Below are 19,095 nucleotides of genomic sequence, written 5' to 3'. Positions count from 1 at the left end.
TATTTAAAATTGAATAGTGCATTCATTTATATAAAACTTCATCGAAAATATACTCTTATGTATACACATATACTATGTGCGCATATCAGTGTGTTGTGTGTTAGAGCAACGATGAAACTACAATCAAACCGTAAACTGCAGAATATTCTTCACAAATTTGGGAATGTACCAAAATGAATATCATTTACAAAATTCAGATTGGAAAGTAAATGATTAAGCAATTTCTTCTTGCATTAGATTTCAAGTAATGTCTGTAGTTTCATCATGGCTACATGAAAAAAACTGATATTATTTGAGAGTGATCTTCGATGTGACTTTCCTTCGACTAAAAAGATCACATACCTCAAAACAATGTCATTGTAATAATTGATCTAACGATAAAAAAAAAAACGAATTCTTAAACATTAACAAGATATACCGCATGCTGCTAAAATCACATAAATGCTCGACACTCAGGCTAAGTTACCTGTCTTTGATCTTCACCATCTTCTTCTTAGAGTATTATGATCACTCTTTTATACATTTCATCCTAATGATTAACAAGTATAGTAAACGCTTTTGTTAAAGGTCTTGTGCGATAATAAAATTGGTCATTTTCAAAGTATATGTGACAATGTTACTCGCAAGACATTTAACTTTTGTAATAATACGTTTAATTTACATTGCGTTTAAACTTGATGCAATGTAATAAAGAAAATGCGTGTCACTAATGTGTTCTGATTGTTGCTTCTGAGTCCATCAAATGCGAGTTCGAGCTCATTGATTCTTGGTTTTATTACAAAATAGTTTATATAAGTAACTCATAGATTTCATTCATTGATGCCTCTTGTAGGAATGATATAATTTTCAGCATTCTCTTCCTCAAGGATCACATCGTTTGCTTGCAAGTTGACATGGTCAAAACATCTGAATGTAGTAATCAATGATAAAATATATTTATATGTATAGATCTACGTACACTTGATCTTAACTTGTATTATTGCAAATTTTGCTGGAAGGAAATGCTTCTCATTGTCCAAGCAAACGTTTTATAGATGGGTATGTACTTTTGTTGTGTCTGGTGTTTGCAGTAGTATACAATTAGTAGGAAGTTTGGTCCAACAGTTCTGTATTCCTTAACTTCTGTTTACTTTCTCATATATTGCCTATGTGTGATCACATATGGATTGTTGCAGCAGTGTAACGTGCTTCCCCTCTTCGCCAGCTCCACTGACTTGGACGGTACTAAAAGATTACCAAACGTTTTACTTTTAAGCTCAAATAGTAGACAATAAGATTATCAATATTCACTCTTTGTAATTAGGAACAATAATCCATTTAAAAATGTAGAACGTTAGAGATTTTTCATTTAATTAACAATCAATTTCTTTTTCTATATTAACAAAAAATTTACCCTGATCAACATTTGTCCAGATGCACTGTGAGGATTACGATATGCATAGGCAACCCATCCTCCTAAACCAGCAATCAGAGTGACCATAAGGAGAATCCCAATTATACCTGACACACTCATGTTCATATTTTCTCGAGCTGCAAAAGACATTTATTGTAAGTCTTCCAAAGATTAATTAATTAGAATCTTATCTAAATAATTAAAGGAATTAGGAATTAACAAGGTCTAACTGTTTCTAAACTCACTATGTTCTAAAGGACTGTTTCCTGGACTTTTCTTCTTCACAATAGATTTACTTATGTTAGCATCTTCTTCCGTATGCACGTGTCCATCGTGATCATGTCCTTCTTCTTGTTCCTTGTAAACAGTCGTAGATGGTGGACATTTGTCCACTTCTTTAATATGTCTAATGTCACAACCTTTCAATAGCCAGTTTTGTCGTGATCTGAATGTACCAGTACTACACTGATTTAATTCGGAACACCATTTGCAATCAAAATCTGTTAACTTTGTTATGCAATCGTGGCAGTTATCCATTTCCAAGCAAGTGGGTAATGCACGTAAATAAATGACCGTCCAATTTTTAATGTCTTGTCTGTTGAAATTGACACGATGGTATTCGTAGATCGTTTTTCGACGAACAACTGTTAGAACAAAGGATAAATAATATTAGATTTCTAATTTATTTTTGTATTGTTTTTTAGTTTTTGAACGAAGAAAATAAAGAAGAAAAACAAAAGGAACGAGAGAAGAGGATGGACTATGTTCCAGTAATCTTATAGGACGTTTTTAGAACTGGCAACCAGCCAATCTTTATATGTTAGGCTAAAATTAAACAGTACCAGGTGGAGATTGAGATCATACTCAAGTAAGTCTGCGACATGTCTAGAGCGACTGATGAAAGAACGAAAGGCTTTTGTCTGTGAAAAGAGACAAGAAAAAAGAACAAATATAAGACTTACAGAATACTGTCCTGTCCATAATGTAGGCATCACTGAGTCCAACCTTTACAGGATGTGTAGTGTCTTCTATTTGTTCTACTATGAAAGGAATAACGGAATAGACGAAAACGATGTCACCGTTTTGATGCAGAGTTACCTGAAAAGTGAATGAACCGTCTGATTGCTTCTCCTGCAGATAAACTTTTTCCCATTCGACCGTAAATGAAACACCTAGAAATATTTTTAATACTTAGATAATATTTAAGAATAATAGGGAAGATAGGAATAAGAGTATAGACATATTATATCATTTTAATGATGAGTTTTGTATTGCTTACCATTATCGGCATATTTAACGAAGCTTTCATTGGAAAGTCTTGTGTCGAAATTCGCCATAAGTGGTGCAATGTATTGAGTGGCAGCTAGCCAACTATGTACATACTCTCCAGTATATAAAAAGCCACCCGTTGCAATGGTGATATTACGAACCTTGTGACCATAGAACGGGAAGTCGAATTTCAATTTGACGGTCTAAACAAAAATGAGATAGACATGTATTTTATTTATTAACATTAATTGCTTTGTTATAAGAAGAGAGAAGACAATTTTCTTACTGCTGCACGGCGGTGACTTTGGCTAAGCAAATGATTAACACGAAGATCAGGATGGTTATCCATGTCAACCCAATATGATTTTGCAAATTTTTCGTCGATGATGAATGAGCTGTTGTAATATTGATGTGTATCCGTCTCGGTCTTTGTGATGTTGTTTTGCGTGAGTAACTTATTAAATGAATTCATATCAGAAAACTTGGTGATGGATATGTCACCTATGTCTGTATCTGACTGTTCTTTTTCATTACTATTGTCCTTTGCAGTGGTAGACTCTGAAACCTCTGGAACCTTTTTGTTTTGATCGTTGTTGACTGCTTCGCTAACATAGCCTCCTTCATTAATATCCGATTCCTCAGTGGTGTCACCAGACATTGATCGTTGCTGTGAAGCACTTCCAGTTACCTTAAAAAGGATTACTCAAGATTAACGAACATAGAAGGGTTTGTAACTCACATTAATGAAACGAATGTAATTCCTTTTAATAGAAAATTAAGAATACTATTCTCTTTTAGGAGAAAAGAGCTCAGGAGATATACTAAACGTACTGGATTCATTGGCTGAGATACAACGACTGAGTTCTTCTTCGATGTAACTTCAGATTTTTGTGTAGAAACCATTATGCTTGGAGTGGTGGTAGAAACTGCTTCGTGAATCTCTGGTGGTCCACTAATCGTCGAATAAGAACTATTATCTGATTGTGAGTTTGATGTTGCATTAGCAAACTTTTGTTGTTGTTGTTGTTGTTCCTGTTGTTGTTTCAGGTTTTGTTGAAGCGTCAACTGTGGATGCAGATTTATCTGATGATTAATAGAAGTTTGTTCTGACCCTTGCTGCTGCTGTTGTTGCTGTTGCTGTTCCTGTTGCTCCTTGTCGTCAGCTAGTTCAGCTTGAGGTTCTCTATCAGAGTTTATCTTGTCTTTACTGATAGCCTTTCGACGTTCTCTATGGAGTAGTTCTCCTTCAGGAATGATGGATATATACGGGGATTTATAGTCGATCGATGATTTCGCGTTTGACATGATTCCATAATAGCCATAGTGTTCATAATCTGTAAAAAATGAATAACAATCGAATGAAGTATATAGAGTATTAAGCGTTAACATAAAAACGACCCAGTGTCTAAAATGTAGAGTCGGAATCAGGTCGAATAGATTTAATTGATGGATTAGACAGGACTAGCTTTTAATTCGTATTCTGTTTGCGTGCCTATACGGGCACGACCAATTCAGTATTATTAATTCGTATGCCGAGGACGAGTTAACGCGTAAGGGCAATTTATTCTTCACCGATGAATCACGTCGATCGTATATGTACTCATTTATCTTTAATACTGACGAACTAAACATCCTTGCATTCCCTAAGTATTTATTCAGAGTTCAGTGAATTTAACTTACCAAAAAATTTCATTTATATTTAGTTCGTTACTTATAAGAATTGAATTAAGTAACAGATTTCTATTAAGTAAACAGTTTGTAATTTTTCAAGTAACATAATGTATGATATATCGACATATACATCGAATTTAGTAAGCAGGGCAAACGATCAACCGGATAAGGCAATGATTGGCGTTACAACGGATCACCATGATACCAGCTGACGTCGGGAATAAAATATACGAAGCCGATGTCTTTTTTTATCATCATTACATGTATCTTACAGTCGTTAACTTCTTGTTTTAGGATTAAAATACGCGAACGTTTGATCAAATAAGAAAGATCTCGATTTTGTTCGAGCATAAAAGAGAAGGAAATTCGTTAGTGACACATCGAAAATATGTATAGGTGAAAATCCATGACGCGCATCTGTCGGCGACAACTATAATAATTTCCTCAACATGATTCACGTCCAACCTGTTGACTATTAATGGTCGAGGGAAGTATAGAATTGTTTTGAATATGACGATACCAACTTGTCAATATTTTATTTATTACATATTACTAAATATTATGCACAAAGTTATCCAACAACTATTGCACACTTCAAAAATTAAATTTATTTTCCTATATATAAACAAATTATGTTTCTTATTCTTTAACAGGAAGATAGAATAAAAAGGAAAAAGAATTTTGACACGTATCATACATGCAGCCTTGAATTATCGAGAAAAAGAAAGAAAATGTTTAAATATCTTTGTCTCACATCAGTGCTAATGGAATTAAATGCCGCGACGATATTTCCCTTGCAAATACGAAGATTAGTCTATACTTGTCAAGGATGAATACTGGAAATCACTCATGCAATTGTGGACATTCTATTTGGTAAATTAATTCGAATTATTCGGATAATTCCGCACTTTTTTTTATTACGAAGTAACTCGAACGATAAAACAGATTCCTTCTTTTGCGTCGTTCCACTTAATTGCTAGATATAATCATATAAAAAACAAACTATTCAAATTTAATCACAGAATAATAATTAATCTTTTCCTATTTTCTTTTTTCTTTCCTAGGAAAAATAGAAAAATGTTAGAATAAAAAAAAAGCGAGAGCATAAAACGAATGTCCTCCGGGTAATAATTTCTTTTAACATATTCGGTATACGCAACGACGACCTCGTTCTATATACTTTTAAGGAAGTTTTTATCGACGAGTGTCCTTTGCATTAAATTATGCATGACATTTTAATCTTACGCTATTAACGAGTATAGTTTAATCTTGTTTTTGAAGTGAAAGAGAAGAGAACTTTTTTTTACTGTAGTGCCAAGAGTTTATCGGTGAAAAATATAATGAATTAAAAATGTATAGCGATTAATTATTATTTTTATAAATAATCGAGATTTATTTCATATACAATTTGATATTATATAATTAATCATTGCTTTATTGATACAAACAGAATTTTGATATAAAACATCTATGATCAAACCGTTGTAAAAGATTTCTTCTGTTCAGGATACACCTACGTATCTTCTCTCTCTTTCATATTCTCCATGGAACACTATTTGACCGGAAATGGTGTGGCAATGTCAATGTTACTTGTATAATTAGTATTAAGATACGCATGCGTAGATACGAACTATACAGAATCCACGATCGAATTGTCATCGCTTCAGTTAAATTATTTCAAAGCGATCTCAATGATTTATTTTATTAAAAATGATTAAAAATATTGGAAACCAAGTAACATACTCGAGTCACGGTCGTTTAATTTTTTTCCTATAATCGCTGAAAGTCAAATAAAAAGTGACTTGGCAAATCGATTGTTGGAAAGATTAAAAACTGCATACATAGATCATTAGTTCTATAATTGAAATAATGGGGAGAGATATTACTTATAAATAATCGAACGACTCGAGTTCCAGGATTTGTTAGAGAAAATCAATATTATTTATGGAATATTATTAATTATTTTATATTTGTTTAAGAGCAAATTTTGTATTTCATTTAATGATCGTTTTATAGCATCCTCAATTTATCATTTATCTTTTGAAAAGAAAATCCAACGAGACGCTTATCATCTCTCAAATAAAAACCATTTCCGTCAGAAGTTCTTTTCATGTCTTTCTTTTTTTATTTGCAACTCTTTCTTTTCACTTATTTCTTGGAGATACGTTCCCTCAGTGTTTCCATCGAGTTACTCTCTCTCAACGTTCGGATTTTTCAACATCTTTGCGTTATCTTCGATCGCGTAGCAAAGCAAAACATAATTAGTATCCACACGCGAGATCTCGTGTTATCTGTGTAGTTCTACCTACGACAAATATCTTCTCATCATTTTGCGTCTTTTCCATTGCGATAAATTCAATAGGATTATTTACAAATCGTAAAAAAATATTTTCTACACGATTTTATATGATAGATCGAGATTAAAAATAATCTTAATTTTATTTCAGGTTCACGGTGGAAGAGAAAAACCGAGAGAACAAAAATAGAACATCAAAGATATCTCTGTACTTTTGTAATCGTTGTAAAATCTTCAAGAGGATCTTGGCTATTCCAAGTAGAAGAAAAGGAAAATGTAAGGAACGACAGAGTTCGTGATTCGCACGAAAGATTCTTCTCCGTGTCTGGAAGAGAAACGTCGACGGCATAAAGAATCGATTCTTCGGAGTCCAGCGACCCTTTAGCTTCGTCCGCAAATCGAAAACGTCGTTGACCATTGAATGCGTCTGGGATGCATCTGTATATGCATTGTATCTGTGTATATTGATGACATCTACAGGGTGTTCTCATTCAACATCCCAAAAAGTATTGTAATAAATTAATACATTGTTTCTTTTTTCATTTACAAATTGTACGATAACATTTGAGTCATCTATTTCGTTGATAATAATTAAGAAAAAGAGAAAGGGAGAAATTAAGGATAAAGATTATATATCTTGTAGAATTTACAAGTCGTGTTCACTTCAAGGTTTCTCGAGATCTTGAACGAAGTCGGGATGAGCGTAGGTCGTCGCCGAAGAAACGAAATAAAAATTCCATAAGTTTATAGAGAAGAAGAAGAAGACGACGATGAGGGGGAAGTAAAGTAGGAGGAGTAGGCGCCGCTGGGTAATCGACCGATCGAGTTTGACCGGAGTTGATCGTCGGACGACCTTGGAAAATATCGTCTCTCTCGAAGGTAACTTCATCAAGAAGTCTCCTTTCATCTTCACTTTAGCTTCATCCTTAATACATTCAGAAAATTAATATATTTAAAAAAAACTGATGTTATTTCAAACAGAAAATGAAGAGAAGATACTAGAGTCTAAATTTGGATCTAATTATGACATAAGGATATGCGTGAAGGTATATATTAGGTTGTCCCATAAATTCCTTCCTTTTTTTTTTTAATGCGACTTCAATAGATGATATTTCAATAGCCGGCTCGAAGTCATACATAGTGTGACGCGGAAAGAACTTATGGGACAACTTAATACGTAATAGAATTGATAGATTTTGCCTTGTTTTTTCTAATCAAAAGGTAATAAGAGACATAGGGCAAAGAGTGGGACGACGCGCATAAATCGCACGACTCGGGTGTCTTCTCGCAGGTATAAGAATGCGGGTAACTGCATACGAAGCACGGAACCAGTTTTTAAAACGTGACTCACGATTGTCCCGTATCATACGCGACACCCCGTAAAAATAGCACCGGGGAGAACCCGTTCTTAGGGCTTGTCACAATACAGCTTGTCTCCATTTTCCTTAATATTTTCTATAAACAAAAATCTTTCCTTATACTCATTCTAAAAGAAAAAGGAAAATTGTGAACTATTCCTTTATCTTTTTTTTCTTTTTTCAATCAATGCATACAAGTTGTATATTATTTTCTTGATAAATAATGTGTATGTAAATTCTTTTCTAGGTTCATTTAAAAGCTACAAAGTTCCGACCATTGATTTTACTAGACCGAGTTGGAAAGTTTTGAAAGGAAAGCTTACTTTCTTCTACTACCGTGGCAACATTAACATTATTATGGTACACTTGTGTCACCGGTTAAACGAATAAGATATCAGCAAGAGGATGAGGATATTACATAAACTTCTCTCTATCGCATCCGGAAATACAAACTGATATGTATCCTGTTCCTCTATATGCATTTCAAGAACTTGTATGTCATCATCTGATTCCAGAAGAAGAAAACGGATAGATAAGGTTCTTTTTTATTATAAAAATATTAACTATTGCATATGTGATATATTTTTCAAGTCCTTCAAATCCTTTTGTAAATCAATAATCATAAACGATCAACGATATAGATCAACGATATAGATCAACGATATAGATCAACGATGGTTTAAAAGAAAAAAAAGGTATCACACGTGTTATTAGTGCAATATCTTCGCATAATTATCGCGAGAATAATGAAGTCCCTTCGCCGGAAAGGAACGTCGTCGTCCATACATTCTGACCCGATTCTCTTACATTCTCCGAGGTACCATTACACAATTAGAGATAACAACGGATCGTGGGACCGAACGAAGTCGAAACGATGCAGTTAGTTCCGATCGTAAACGTCACACCGATATTTCACGATCTCTCTTCTTATTGTTACCTTTGTTTTTCACTCTCTACGAATCATGACGTTTATCGTGCCTAAATCTACGATCAGGATATTGTTTTTTAATTTTTTTACTGACGAAAATAAAGTTCTTAATTCGCAGAATCTGTTCTGTTTTATTCTACGATCAAATATGATAGAAATATGCGATAACATATGTGACGTAGTAATTATTAATCTTTGACCGGTGTTTATAAATGAAAAAGACTTTTCTAAGTAGTTTTATGCGTAAATATGTTTATCTATGCATCGGTCGGTGATCCGTTTCCTTTTTCTAGCATTTTCTAGCATTTTCTAGCATAAGATTGGCGTTTTAAGCAAGTGACACGTCACAAGCTTGCTCGACCCGTTTTGTGGAATTTCGTTTATTGCCAGATGTCGCGGAGACATATAATTCACGAGTTTAAATGACAGATAATTGCTATGTATCTCTCTCAACGCTCTTAACGAAAGAAACATAACAAAAGAAGTAACTGGCTCAAACGTTATAGTTTCCTCGAAAAAGTACCCTTTCGAAATTTCATTTGAATTCCGCGGGAAATTATGACGTCGAGACAGACAAGATTTTTATTGGTCAATACAAATAATGAGTTCTGATTGGTCAAAACAAATCATGCATTCTGATTGGTTAATACAAAAATGATAATTTCGATAATTATCGATCAATTTAAATTCAAAATCATTACAACGCGATTTATCTTGTTTCTAAATCGTATTTTCAATTGTTTAATAATAGTGTTGTTAAAAAAATTGATTGTGAGACGTAATTAGAAAAAGAGAGAGAAAAAGAAGGAGAATATTATGTACATAGCTGGAGGGTTTAATCCTGTTGCGTTGGTCGCACGAGCCACTCAAGAATCTTACGTCTGGCGCCAAGCTTGATCATGGAAAATGGTAGGAGAAGATGGAGAAGGAAAAAACAAGAAAGAAGAAATAAACGACATCTCGAAAAAAGGATACTTTCCTTCTCCTTCTTTCTCTCTCTCTTATACAAGTTCAGTTCTCTTATAAGTCTCAACGAAGGAGAAGAAGAAGAAAAAGATAAAAAGGATTGCGTATAACACTGTACGCGTATACCCTATACACTCCATTAATCATTTTTTTTCTCTATTTAAGATACGTTCATTAAAAATTCTCGTAAGATCGAGGAAGCTGCTAAAGAAGATGATTACGTCAATAAAACATTAAAGATTACTCGTTTTTTTCAGACAAAACAATGACTCGTGTAAATCCTTGTCTATTCTATCTGTGTTCGTACACCTAACATACGTGCACGTATATATATATACACAAAGTTATATTATTAGAACGAAACGCACGTGTCTCACGTTCATTTTCTTCTAAAAGGCACGGCGACATTGCAATACGTTGCCGTTGACGAACACGATCACTCTTGTGCATATGAAGAGCCATTTAAACGACAATGCGACGATGAAGTACAATTGCGTTCTCTCGTTCGAGAGGGTAACCCCTAGAGCAATATACATAAGCTTCATAATAACCATTTTTCCTCTCTCAATTTAAGCTCAATTATTTATCGAGCATATTCGATAGGAAATCTTTGTCAAATCTAATTGAAATTTGTATTATTATTATTAGTCATGTAAACCATTGTTTTTTTGATAGAACAAATATGTAATATTAATAGTTAGACTTTAAAGATATAAAATATGTTGTAATAAGCATTGTAACTTTTGCTTTAGCAATGAAAATCTTCAATGAACACTGTCGAAATACTAACGGCAAAGGGAAGTAACGTTATGTACGCTTTCCCTTCCGCGATACCGCTTTTGTATGATCCCTGGAGAAATCGTTCCGATTTACAGTACTAAGGTCGACTTCTCACTCAAGAATAAGAAGAGAAAAAGAAACAAATGACTATTGTGTGTGCGTGTGTGTTTTACTTATTTTAATTATTAAAATAAAAAATTATATAAAATATATATATATATCGTTTAGACGACGAAGAAGATTGTACGAGCGATATAAATATATTATAACTTATGGTTTCGTATTTAAACTTTGTAAATGGAGCTATCGAAGTGACACCTAAATAACTTCGATACTACTGTGTACATAATCGAAAATTTATAATTTGACATGTACGTTATATTCGACGGGATGAACAAAATTAGAATTTGCTTATGGCTTTGAAAGTAACGTTGGCAGGGAGATAATTAATTAGTTTAAAAGCGTGTGAATGATGTACAAAACACACCAACACACATAGGTTGAGCATACAGAAGGGGGATCTGTTAGTCTCGAAAGTATTCTTCAAAAGGCACGATCGGTGACGGTGTCCTGAGCTCGTCGATACGCCACAAGGATTTTCAGGCCAGTGAACAGTATAATGACGCGAGCACGAAACCGTGTAGATACAAAAAAAAACAAAGAGCGAGAGAGAGAGAGAAAGAAAGAAAGAGCGAAATGCATAACTTGAATAATTTTCAAAAAAGATTTACCCACGGAAAGGTAATAATTGTAATAATTAATCTGTTAATTTATAAAGCAAGGTTAATCCAAATGCGTTGATAATCTTCTCATGTCTACTGTCTACGTTATGAATACGTCTTTGTTTTTCTATTATTCTTTCTAATCCGATGTACCTAATTCTGAGAAGAAGAAAGGAAAAAAACTGGTTATTCTAGACCACTGCAGTCTGTAACTCAATATTATTTAGCGTTATTATCTTTTCTCGAATAGTTTTGAGGAAAAAATATTTAGTTCTAAGACACTCGCGTGTTCAATTTTCCCTTTCGTTTTTGATGGAACTTTTTTTTAAATTAATATCATATTTTAATGACAAACACGCGTATAGATAAAATTCTCTAATTAATGTCGAAGTTGTGTTAGAGTTTTCCTCTCTATTGGCGTTTAATTTATTAAACGTTAAATCGATTTTGTTACTTCGAAGAAGTACGATTTATTACCAAACTTACCAAAAGCGATTACATTTTTTGCGTAATGCGTATACGATTGCGAAGAATTTTGTAGATAAATGCAAGGTCGTATTGCATACTTTATAATATTAAATGTTTGTAAAGATGGTTGCTACATCTTTTGTATTTGCTTTTCTGTTTTTTTATCTTTCCTGTATTTAAAAACGTAAAAGTTAAGTGTCAATTTCATGGACAGAAAAAAGAGAGAAGATAAACCTCGGCTATATCTTCGCGGTTGAATTTCTCTATCGTAGAAAGCTACGATGATAACTGAACGTTCTTTTCTTCTTTTAACAAAACACTTACAAACTAACACGTTGGAGGAAACTCGATCGATCATTCGTTATAGTCCCATTGCTTCGTTTTAAAACCACGATATTGACCTACTCATGTGAACGAAAGATAATTTCTCTTTCTTATATTTTTATTTCTTTTTTTTTTTCAGATGCTGTACCAAGAAAAATAATCTAAATGGCTATCGTACAGACAGATGTCTTAAACAACGCTATATAATAATTATAAGCGAACAGTTTGATTAATAATTACATCATCAATGTAATAAGATACTTGAATCATCCAGATTCAATTATTCAAGAAGCATAAATCATCGTGATCGTGATCATCATCTTATCCACTGGTCAATCTTATTATTATTGCACTTTTTATTATATATTATATACATAAATTTGAATGATAAATATATATACATATATATATATATATTTTTAATAATGATGATTGTAGAATAGAAGATAAAGAAAAAACAACAACAACAACACATGCAGCTAATTGTAGAAAAAAGGAGAAACGGAAGGGATTGTATTATTGGTCGACGAGCTTCCGGTTTGAAGCCCTCTCTCTACGCGGAGACCATTCTAAGCATTTGCTTGGCCTCCTCCGTTACACCTACGCACGTGTGAGTACGTTTTAAACATGCGCATCTATATGTATATATATAAATACATATGTCCTGTGTATGCATATGATATAGTTATGTATATATGCACATAGATAAGTCCAACGTATATTTTTACAACGCTTTACACGCGTGTGCTTACGAGCATGTACCGAGAGAGAAGCTCGAGTTCATCGAACTCGTTGCATTTTCGCGCTTCGAGCATAGTTTATATATTCTCTCATCCAATTCCTCGAAAATCTATTAATCTTTTTATCTTTTTCGAAGAAATTCAATGATTTTAATTGATTGTATTTATCCTAGATTCGAAAGAGAACGTACGAATTTAAAATAAAATAATTATGATATATTTTTCTGCAGATTTTTTACGACTGATAAATACTAAAAAAAACGTTCGATGTATCTGTGCAGATAAAAAGACTTCGTTTACAAATCAAAGTAAACAGTATCGTCATTGGGAGAAGTAAAACATTCACTTACGAAGAAGCGTGTCATGTATACGAATGTTATTATGTACGAGCTGCTTGTAAGACGTGGAAGAACGCACGCGTAGAAAACGAATTTCGTACACCTGGTCGTATTAGAAGATATTCGATAAACGTATTTAGATAAGAAACAAGTGATTTACAAAGCAAGTGATGACATAGAAAGAAAATCAACGTTCGTTTAGGAAAAAGCCGTGGCTCATTTAAAAACATTGTTTATCAGCTTGCTAGACTTAGAAAAAGAAGGCAAAAGAAGAAGAAGAAGCAATCGAATATAATCATTCGAGAAACGTTTCGTTCGCATCAGCTTAATGACCGTATAAAGGGTGCTACGTGCGTGTTTGTTATCTGGCTGCACCCTTTTCCTCTTCGAAATTTGTCTCGCTCGTCTTTGTCGCATACGTCTACCATACTGACTAGTCCCGTTTTATTTAAGTTTTTTTTGTCTTTCGTTGCTCGTATACTATGGCTCTACATATGACATACATATACGCATATATACGTCTGTTATTTTAGGAGCAGAAGCTCAAGTAAACTTCGAACTTTTTTTTCTAACAAAGTTTAGAAATCATCTTTTTCCTTGCAAGTATAGATTATATATTTGTCGGATTAGAATTAAACTATAGATTGATAAAAATTGTTTAGAAAATCAAGGGTCATTTAATTATGTCGTAAATGATATTGCAAGTTGTTATTTTTATGTAGAAAAATGGGAAAGTTTGCAAACATACGTCGCGGTATGCATGTAACAGGTGTAGAGTATGTATGTATCTATGTAATACAATAGCTATAGATTACAGAGAACGGTAGACGTTCTACGCACGAAGCAGAAGCCAACACGCGAGTAAAGCTTGAAATTGTTTGTTGTATTTATGATTTACATAGAGATAAGCGGATATCGGGTGAACGTTTCTATCTAAGAAGGGGTTAACTCTTCATAGATAATAATTATAATAACGTTAATATATGTACAATATATATTATATAATCGTTTGAGTTTTTTCATTTTTTTTTATTTCTTGTTATTTACGTAATTTGCAATTAGAACGTTATATATCGCATTGGGTTAAATGTAAATAGTCGAAACGTTTATTGTTACTTTTATCTTCGCGATAACACCAATAATTGTTCTTTTTTCTGAACAAAATACATAATAATTTGTAAGTACGTATTTGTACAATACACATGTGCGTAAGCACATAAAACGGTAGACACATGTCGTTGAATTTAAACATATTGCGCATTTTTTTTGTATTTCTTCATTTCTTTTCTTCTTCAAAGGAAGTGGAAAAAACCGAGTAATTATTTAAATGAATACGATAAAAAAATAACTTCCAAGAATATCAACGAGTGTGGCCTTAAACTTCCTGATGACTTCAAAAATTAAAAAAAAAAAATACATTTTTCTTTAAATCGTGCGAGTTTAATTTTAAGTTTAGATTCGTAGTAATAATTCTAGATTCAAATGTAGCATGTAAATATAGATGTATACAGAGACGTGTGTATAAGTAAGCAGTAGAAACGCAAAACATTTAGTACGTAGGACGAGTGGCCACTCGTTGAACTTTTTCAGTCGTTCACTTGTAAGTTCTCTTACAGTCTTGAATCATAATGATCGCGTTGACGGCAGGAAAAGCACTCGAACTCGATGCTTCTCTCACCATTCCGAAGATTGTTATTAAGAAGAACCCTTGTCTATATTCCTACACCATATGTGAGCAAGATTGTTCACAGAAACGAAAGGGAGAAAGAAAAAAAACGATTCGTAGAAGTTTCACAGAACTTTTCTCTTCTTTTTTAATTATTTTTTTTATTAGGAAGAAGACGGTGGCTATGATTTCTCGTCAGCTTTGTAATGTACAACGTGTATATGTCTCTACGTATAGCCACTGGTAGCAATAAAAAAAAAAAATGAGGACAAAGTATAGTGGAAATAGATTCGCAGTAACATAAAATGCGGTCAGGTAAAAATGTATTCTAACATCTACTTGAGTATAGGCCGTCAAAGGAAAAGTTTTATTGTTTGCATTATATAGATTCTATAGTTCTTCGCAATTTATAAAAATATGCGACTATGTAAATTGCCTCGTTTTTGAATTTTGAATATCGCGCCGTTTCGTTTATTTTCAAAATGGTTGTCGTCCCGAATGTGTAGTCACAACAGCGGGAATTTTTAAATTAATAATTGTGTTTGTTTTCTTATAGAAGTGATTAGTGATGTTGAATTAGGGTTTCATAAGCATACTAGGATTAAATGATTGTCAAATCTATATTAGTCACCCGTTATATTAGCACGAACATCGTAAGTAACTTATACAACTAACGATTGTATCGAAGGAATTATATACGCTCGTTCGTGAAACAAGTGGTTTGAGAAGGACAGTGAGAGGATAACAAAAAGTATAAAAGAAATAGAAAGATATAGAAAGATATTTGTGCGTAGTTAGGAAGTTGATCTTATAATAAATATTTGTTTGCAATGAAATACAATCTAAATCATCGAAATACGAAACTTGCGCATCATACCAAAATTCATTAGTATACGAATATCGATTAATCTTTAGATCGATTGTATATTTTAATGAATCGAGGAAAATGTATGAAAATGTCGTGGGACAAAATAATCAAGCGTTTAGGGGGACCCTTGCGTAACACGCTTGTCGTGCTGCACGACGATGCATATATCTCATTTTATGATCTTCTTAAACGAGCCGCTTACATTCTCAAGATTGTAATTCTTGCACATAAATCTTTATTTTCTCTCTCTTTCCTTTAATCTTATAAATCATTTATTAGTTTGGAACGTGACCCAAGAATAATTCTATAAATTTTCCTAAATGTATGTAATAAATAATTTGAAAATATTTCAAATTATCGATTATTCGATACTATCGAAATATTATCTATGAATAGTAGCCAATCAGCGTGGGATCCTGGTCACCGTGATTGACCAATAAAAATTCATAAATGGCCTGAGATTTGGACCAATCAGAGTCAGTCAAGAAAAAATCATCAAGGGTTGAAGGTACAAACGCGTTCTTGCATATTTTATAAAATAATTGTGAAAAAAAATGTTTTCTATAACTAAAATACCACAAGTTTACTCTATAAGTGTTCAAACTAAGATTATATACGTTTCAGAGAAAAAACTAAAGGAATATGAAGAAAGAATAAGAAAATAAGGTACCGAACAAACGAATTCGAAGGACGAGAAAGACGTTGGAGGATTCAGGCGCGAAATTCAAAAATCTAGAAGAAATGTTCTCACAATGAGAAAAGGTTTGTATATGTTTAAAAGATTAGAAAAAGATTTAACGTAAGAGGGCTAGAAACAAAGGTGAATCTGTAATCTCGAGGTTAAAATAGTGTTTGAAATGAGAAGGAGTTGAGACTCGATGGAATTGCGTAGTAGCCTGCGTAGGAAGAGGCGTTTCTTGCTCGTTCAACAGGCTAACTTTTCCCTTCCCCCTCTATTTATCTCTCTCTCTTTCTTTTTTTCTTTCTTTTTCGTTCTCTTCGTCTTCGTCGCGTCAGCAAACTCGCTATCCTTCTTACCCGACCTCGCGACTGTATTTCTATCTTTCTCTTTCTTTGAAGTTGTTCGTAGCGGACAACCTTCTTCTTCCTTGCTTGCTCGTTCCTCTCCCACTCTTTTCTCTCTTCGTCTCACTCTTTCTCTCTTCCTCTCTCTCTTTCTCTCTGAACTCTTTCATTCTAGCTTTTAAGGGACTTTAGCGCATTGCTGTCCTAAAGGAAAACCCTACCTTTTTATTGTCTTTACAGATAGAAGAATAGAAGAAGGATAAGAAGGTAGAGATGGGCTACTCACCAGACTCGCCAATCGCCAGGGATGACGAGCCACAGCAAAGCAGAACGACCAGGAGTAGTAGTACGTAAGGCCATTGTGAAGGAGAAGAAGAACCGGTCGCCTGATAGTCGCCACGTTCTGAGCACCACCGTTCACACGCCATATTTACAACCTCGCTAAAACTCTCCCGCGCCCAAGGAATTTAGAAATCCCCTGTGCGCGGTTTACGTAGCGCACGGTGCCGTCTACCTCGCGCCTTAGACGAGGAACGTTCAGAGGAAAGGTGGGAACAAGGGGGATACTGAGCGAGAGAGGAAGAGAGAGGCGGATGCTACAGGAGGAGTTGCAAGTGGGAGAGGAGAAAAAAGGAAGAACACGAGTGAGAGAGAAAGAAGGAAGTCTCTCTCTCTTGTAATCTTTTTTAATTGTTAAAAGGATAAGAAAAACACAACTCTCCTCTTCTCTGCAACTTGTTTTCTAATTCCAGAAAACGTAGCTCTCTTTCTCTTGATTCTCTTTTTTTTTTTATCCTCTTGATATCGACAATATAATCCTTATATTATTCCAAGTTTTAGCGCTATTACAATGATATCCTTTTCTCTTTTGTAAAGATTACTTGTTGGAAGCGAGGGCGCACAAGGTACAACAGAGCACTTGTTTGCGAAAGAAGGCACAAATGCTTAAGGAGAGACGCTGAAAGGGGAAGAAGGAACTCGAAGGAACTTTGTCTCGAAGCTTTCAAACCGGTATCAGACGAACAACGATAACGAGTGCCTGCGGCAGGAACGGCATGTCGGCTCTCACTGCCGGTCGTACGATGCCACAACTCTTGGTGAGCTAGCCCTCTCTTTTTCTCTCTTCTCTCCACTTCTCTTCTCGTCAACCTTTTTCTTGCTGCTCTTTCTTTTCTCTTTATCTCTTTCCCCTACCATTTCATACCCTTTTTATTTTTAAAGAAATCTACCTACTTGGGGTAACTTCTTGCGAGTGTCGATAAAACTCGAATTCGATCGATAAAATAATGTAGGTTAATAAGTTCATACAAAAAAATTCTTTTCAATTAATTATTTTGATGCAATCAGGAACCTTTATACTAATATAAAAATACATGTTATTTCTAATCAATTCTGAATTATATAAATTCAAAGGGACTAACACAAATTAATAATATTTAAAAAGCTGATGGTAAAACAGTACGGTAAAGAAGAAATTGATATCGATAAAAAAGAATTTAATGTCGGTAAAGTAGTATTTTCTACTGATGATAAGGAAGGAATTTTTTTGAACGACTAACAAAGAGTGCGCTTCTAACAATATTCTTTCTTCCATACCTCGTTCGAATTTTCAAAGGAGTGATCTCTTTCGCAGGGCAAATCTTCTGAAAAGGAAACATCGTAGATAGAAGAATCAATGGACATAGAAGAACTCGTGGAAGAAACAGGTGTAACTTGTGTAAGATCAGAATTTTTATCGGCTGTAAGTCTTCCAGTACAATGGCGATGCTGATCAAAAACTGCCTGCAAAAAGAAGAAGACACGTAAGATATCTATTTGTTATAAATTCTTTTTTTTTTTAAGTGAAACTTGTTAGACGATGTTAACGATAAAATTTTATGAAACGGCATGAGATAGAACAGTATGTATATTAGAATCAGCTTATTTTAGTTTAAACAATCAAAAATATAAGCATCGATTAATTAACAATTATTATAATGCACTAGTGCACTTTACTTATATTACAGGAAAATTTTACTGTGTTTTTAAACTGCAATATACATTTCCTTTAATTAATTGATTTAGAGTTAAATTCATTTAATATGTTATTTGTAATACTGCAAAATACTAATACTATCAATAATTTTTAAGGAAAAATCTACTAAACGTAACAGCGTACGATTCTAAGGAAAGCATTCATTGTACATACGAACAAGTTTCACTTTTATCGCACGTGAAGGCCACGCATATTTTTTTAATTTGTTTTAAATTAAAACGTACCGTAACATTAATATTTTCTTGAA

The 19,095-nt window shown here is 33.7% G+C and overlaps 1 protein-coding gene and 1 long non-coding RNA gene across 6 annotated transcripts; one reads left to right on the top strand and one right to left on the bottom strand.

The window, feature by feature from the left end:
- Positions 1–916: 916 nt before the first annotated feature.
- Positions 917–18,483, bottom strand: LOC106786637 (plexin domain-containing protein 2). Of its 2 annotated transcripts, none has more exons than XM_014748243.1 (8): positions 18,410–18,483; positions 3,494–3,996; positions 2,949–3,350; positions 2,673–2,865; positions 2,356–2,565; positions 1,639–2,037; positions 1,394–1,530; positions 917–1,224 (listed from the first exon to the last, which is right to left on the bottom strand). In XM_014748243.1, exons 2-8 carry the CDS (start codon positions 3,965–3,967, stop codon positions 1,156–1,158), a joined length of 1,884 nt encoding a protein of 627 aa, XP_014603729.1. In that variant the 5' UTR covers positions 3,968–3,996; positions 18,410–18,483; the 3' UTR covers positions 917–1,155. The 2 variants fall into 2 exon arrangements, with proteins under 2 accessions (XP_014603729.1, XP_014603728.1); XM_014748242.1 differs by lacking the exon at positions 18,410–18,483 and adding an exon at positions 17,100–17,882.
- Positions 4,998–17,128, top strand: LOC106786642. Of its 4 annotated transcripts, none has more exons than XR_001381676.1 (8): positions 4,998–5,206; positions 6,781–7,135; positions 7,299–7,508; positions 8,235–8,524; positions 12,315–12,506; positions 12,614–12,785; positions 16,184–16,549; positions 17,054–17,128. It is a non-coding gene; the product is annotated as an uncharacterized LOC106786642 (long non-coding RNA). The 4 variants fall into 4 exon arrangements; XR_001381675.1 differs by having other exon boundaries at positions 16,184–16,295; positions 16,412–17,093; XR_001381674.1 differs by having other exon boundaries at positions 16,184–17,093.
- Positions 18,484–19,095: the final 612 nt, after the last annotated feature.

The sequence above is a fragment of the Polistes canadensis genome, unplaced genomic scaffold (assembly GCF_001313835.1).
Source record: "Polistes canadensis isolate GaletaPanama2010 unplaced genomic scaffold, ASM131383v1 scaffold_79, whole genome shotgun sequence".
In the NCBI taxonomy this organism is placed as follows: Eukaryota; Metazoa; Arthropoda; class Insecta; order Hymenoptera; family Vespidae; genus Polistes; species Polistes canadensis.
This window is presented reverse-complemented; position numbering and strand designations above follow the sequence as displayed.

What these genes read in the sequence shown, in the direction of transcription:
- LOC106786637 (XM_014748242.1), bottom strand. Translation starts at nt 17,241, where the DNA reads ATGGCGTGTGAACGGTGGTGCTCAGAACGTGGCGACTATCAGGCGACC. An exon ending in CCTGGCGATTGGCGAGTCTG is followed by an intron (nt 3,997 to 17,099) that starts GTGAGTAGCCCA and finishes CATTTTTTACAG; the next exon opens with ATTATGAACACTATGGCTAT. An exon ending in TATCTCAGCCAATGAATCCA is followed by an intron (nt 3,351 to 3,493) that starts GTACGTTTAGTA and finishes ATCCTTTTTAAG; the next exon opens with GTAACTGGAAGTGCTTCACA.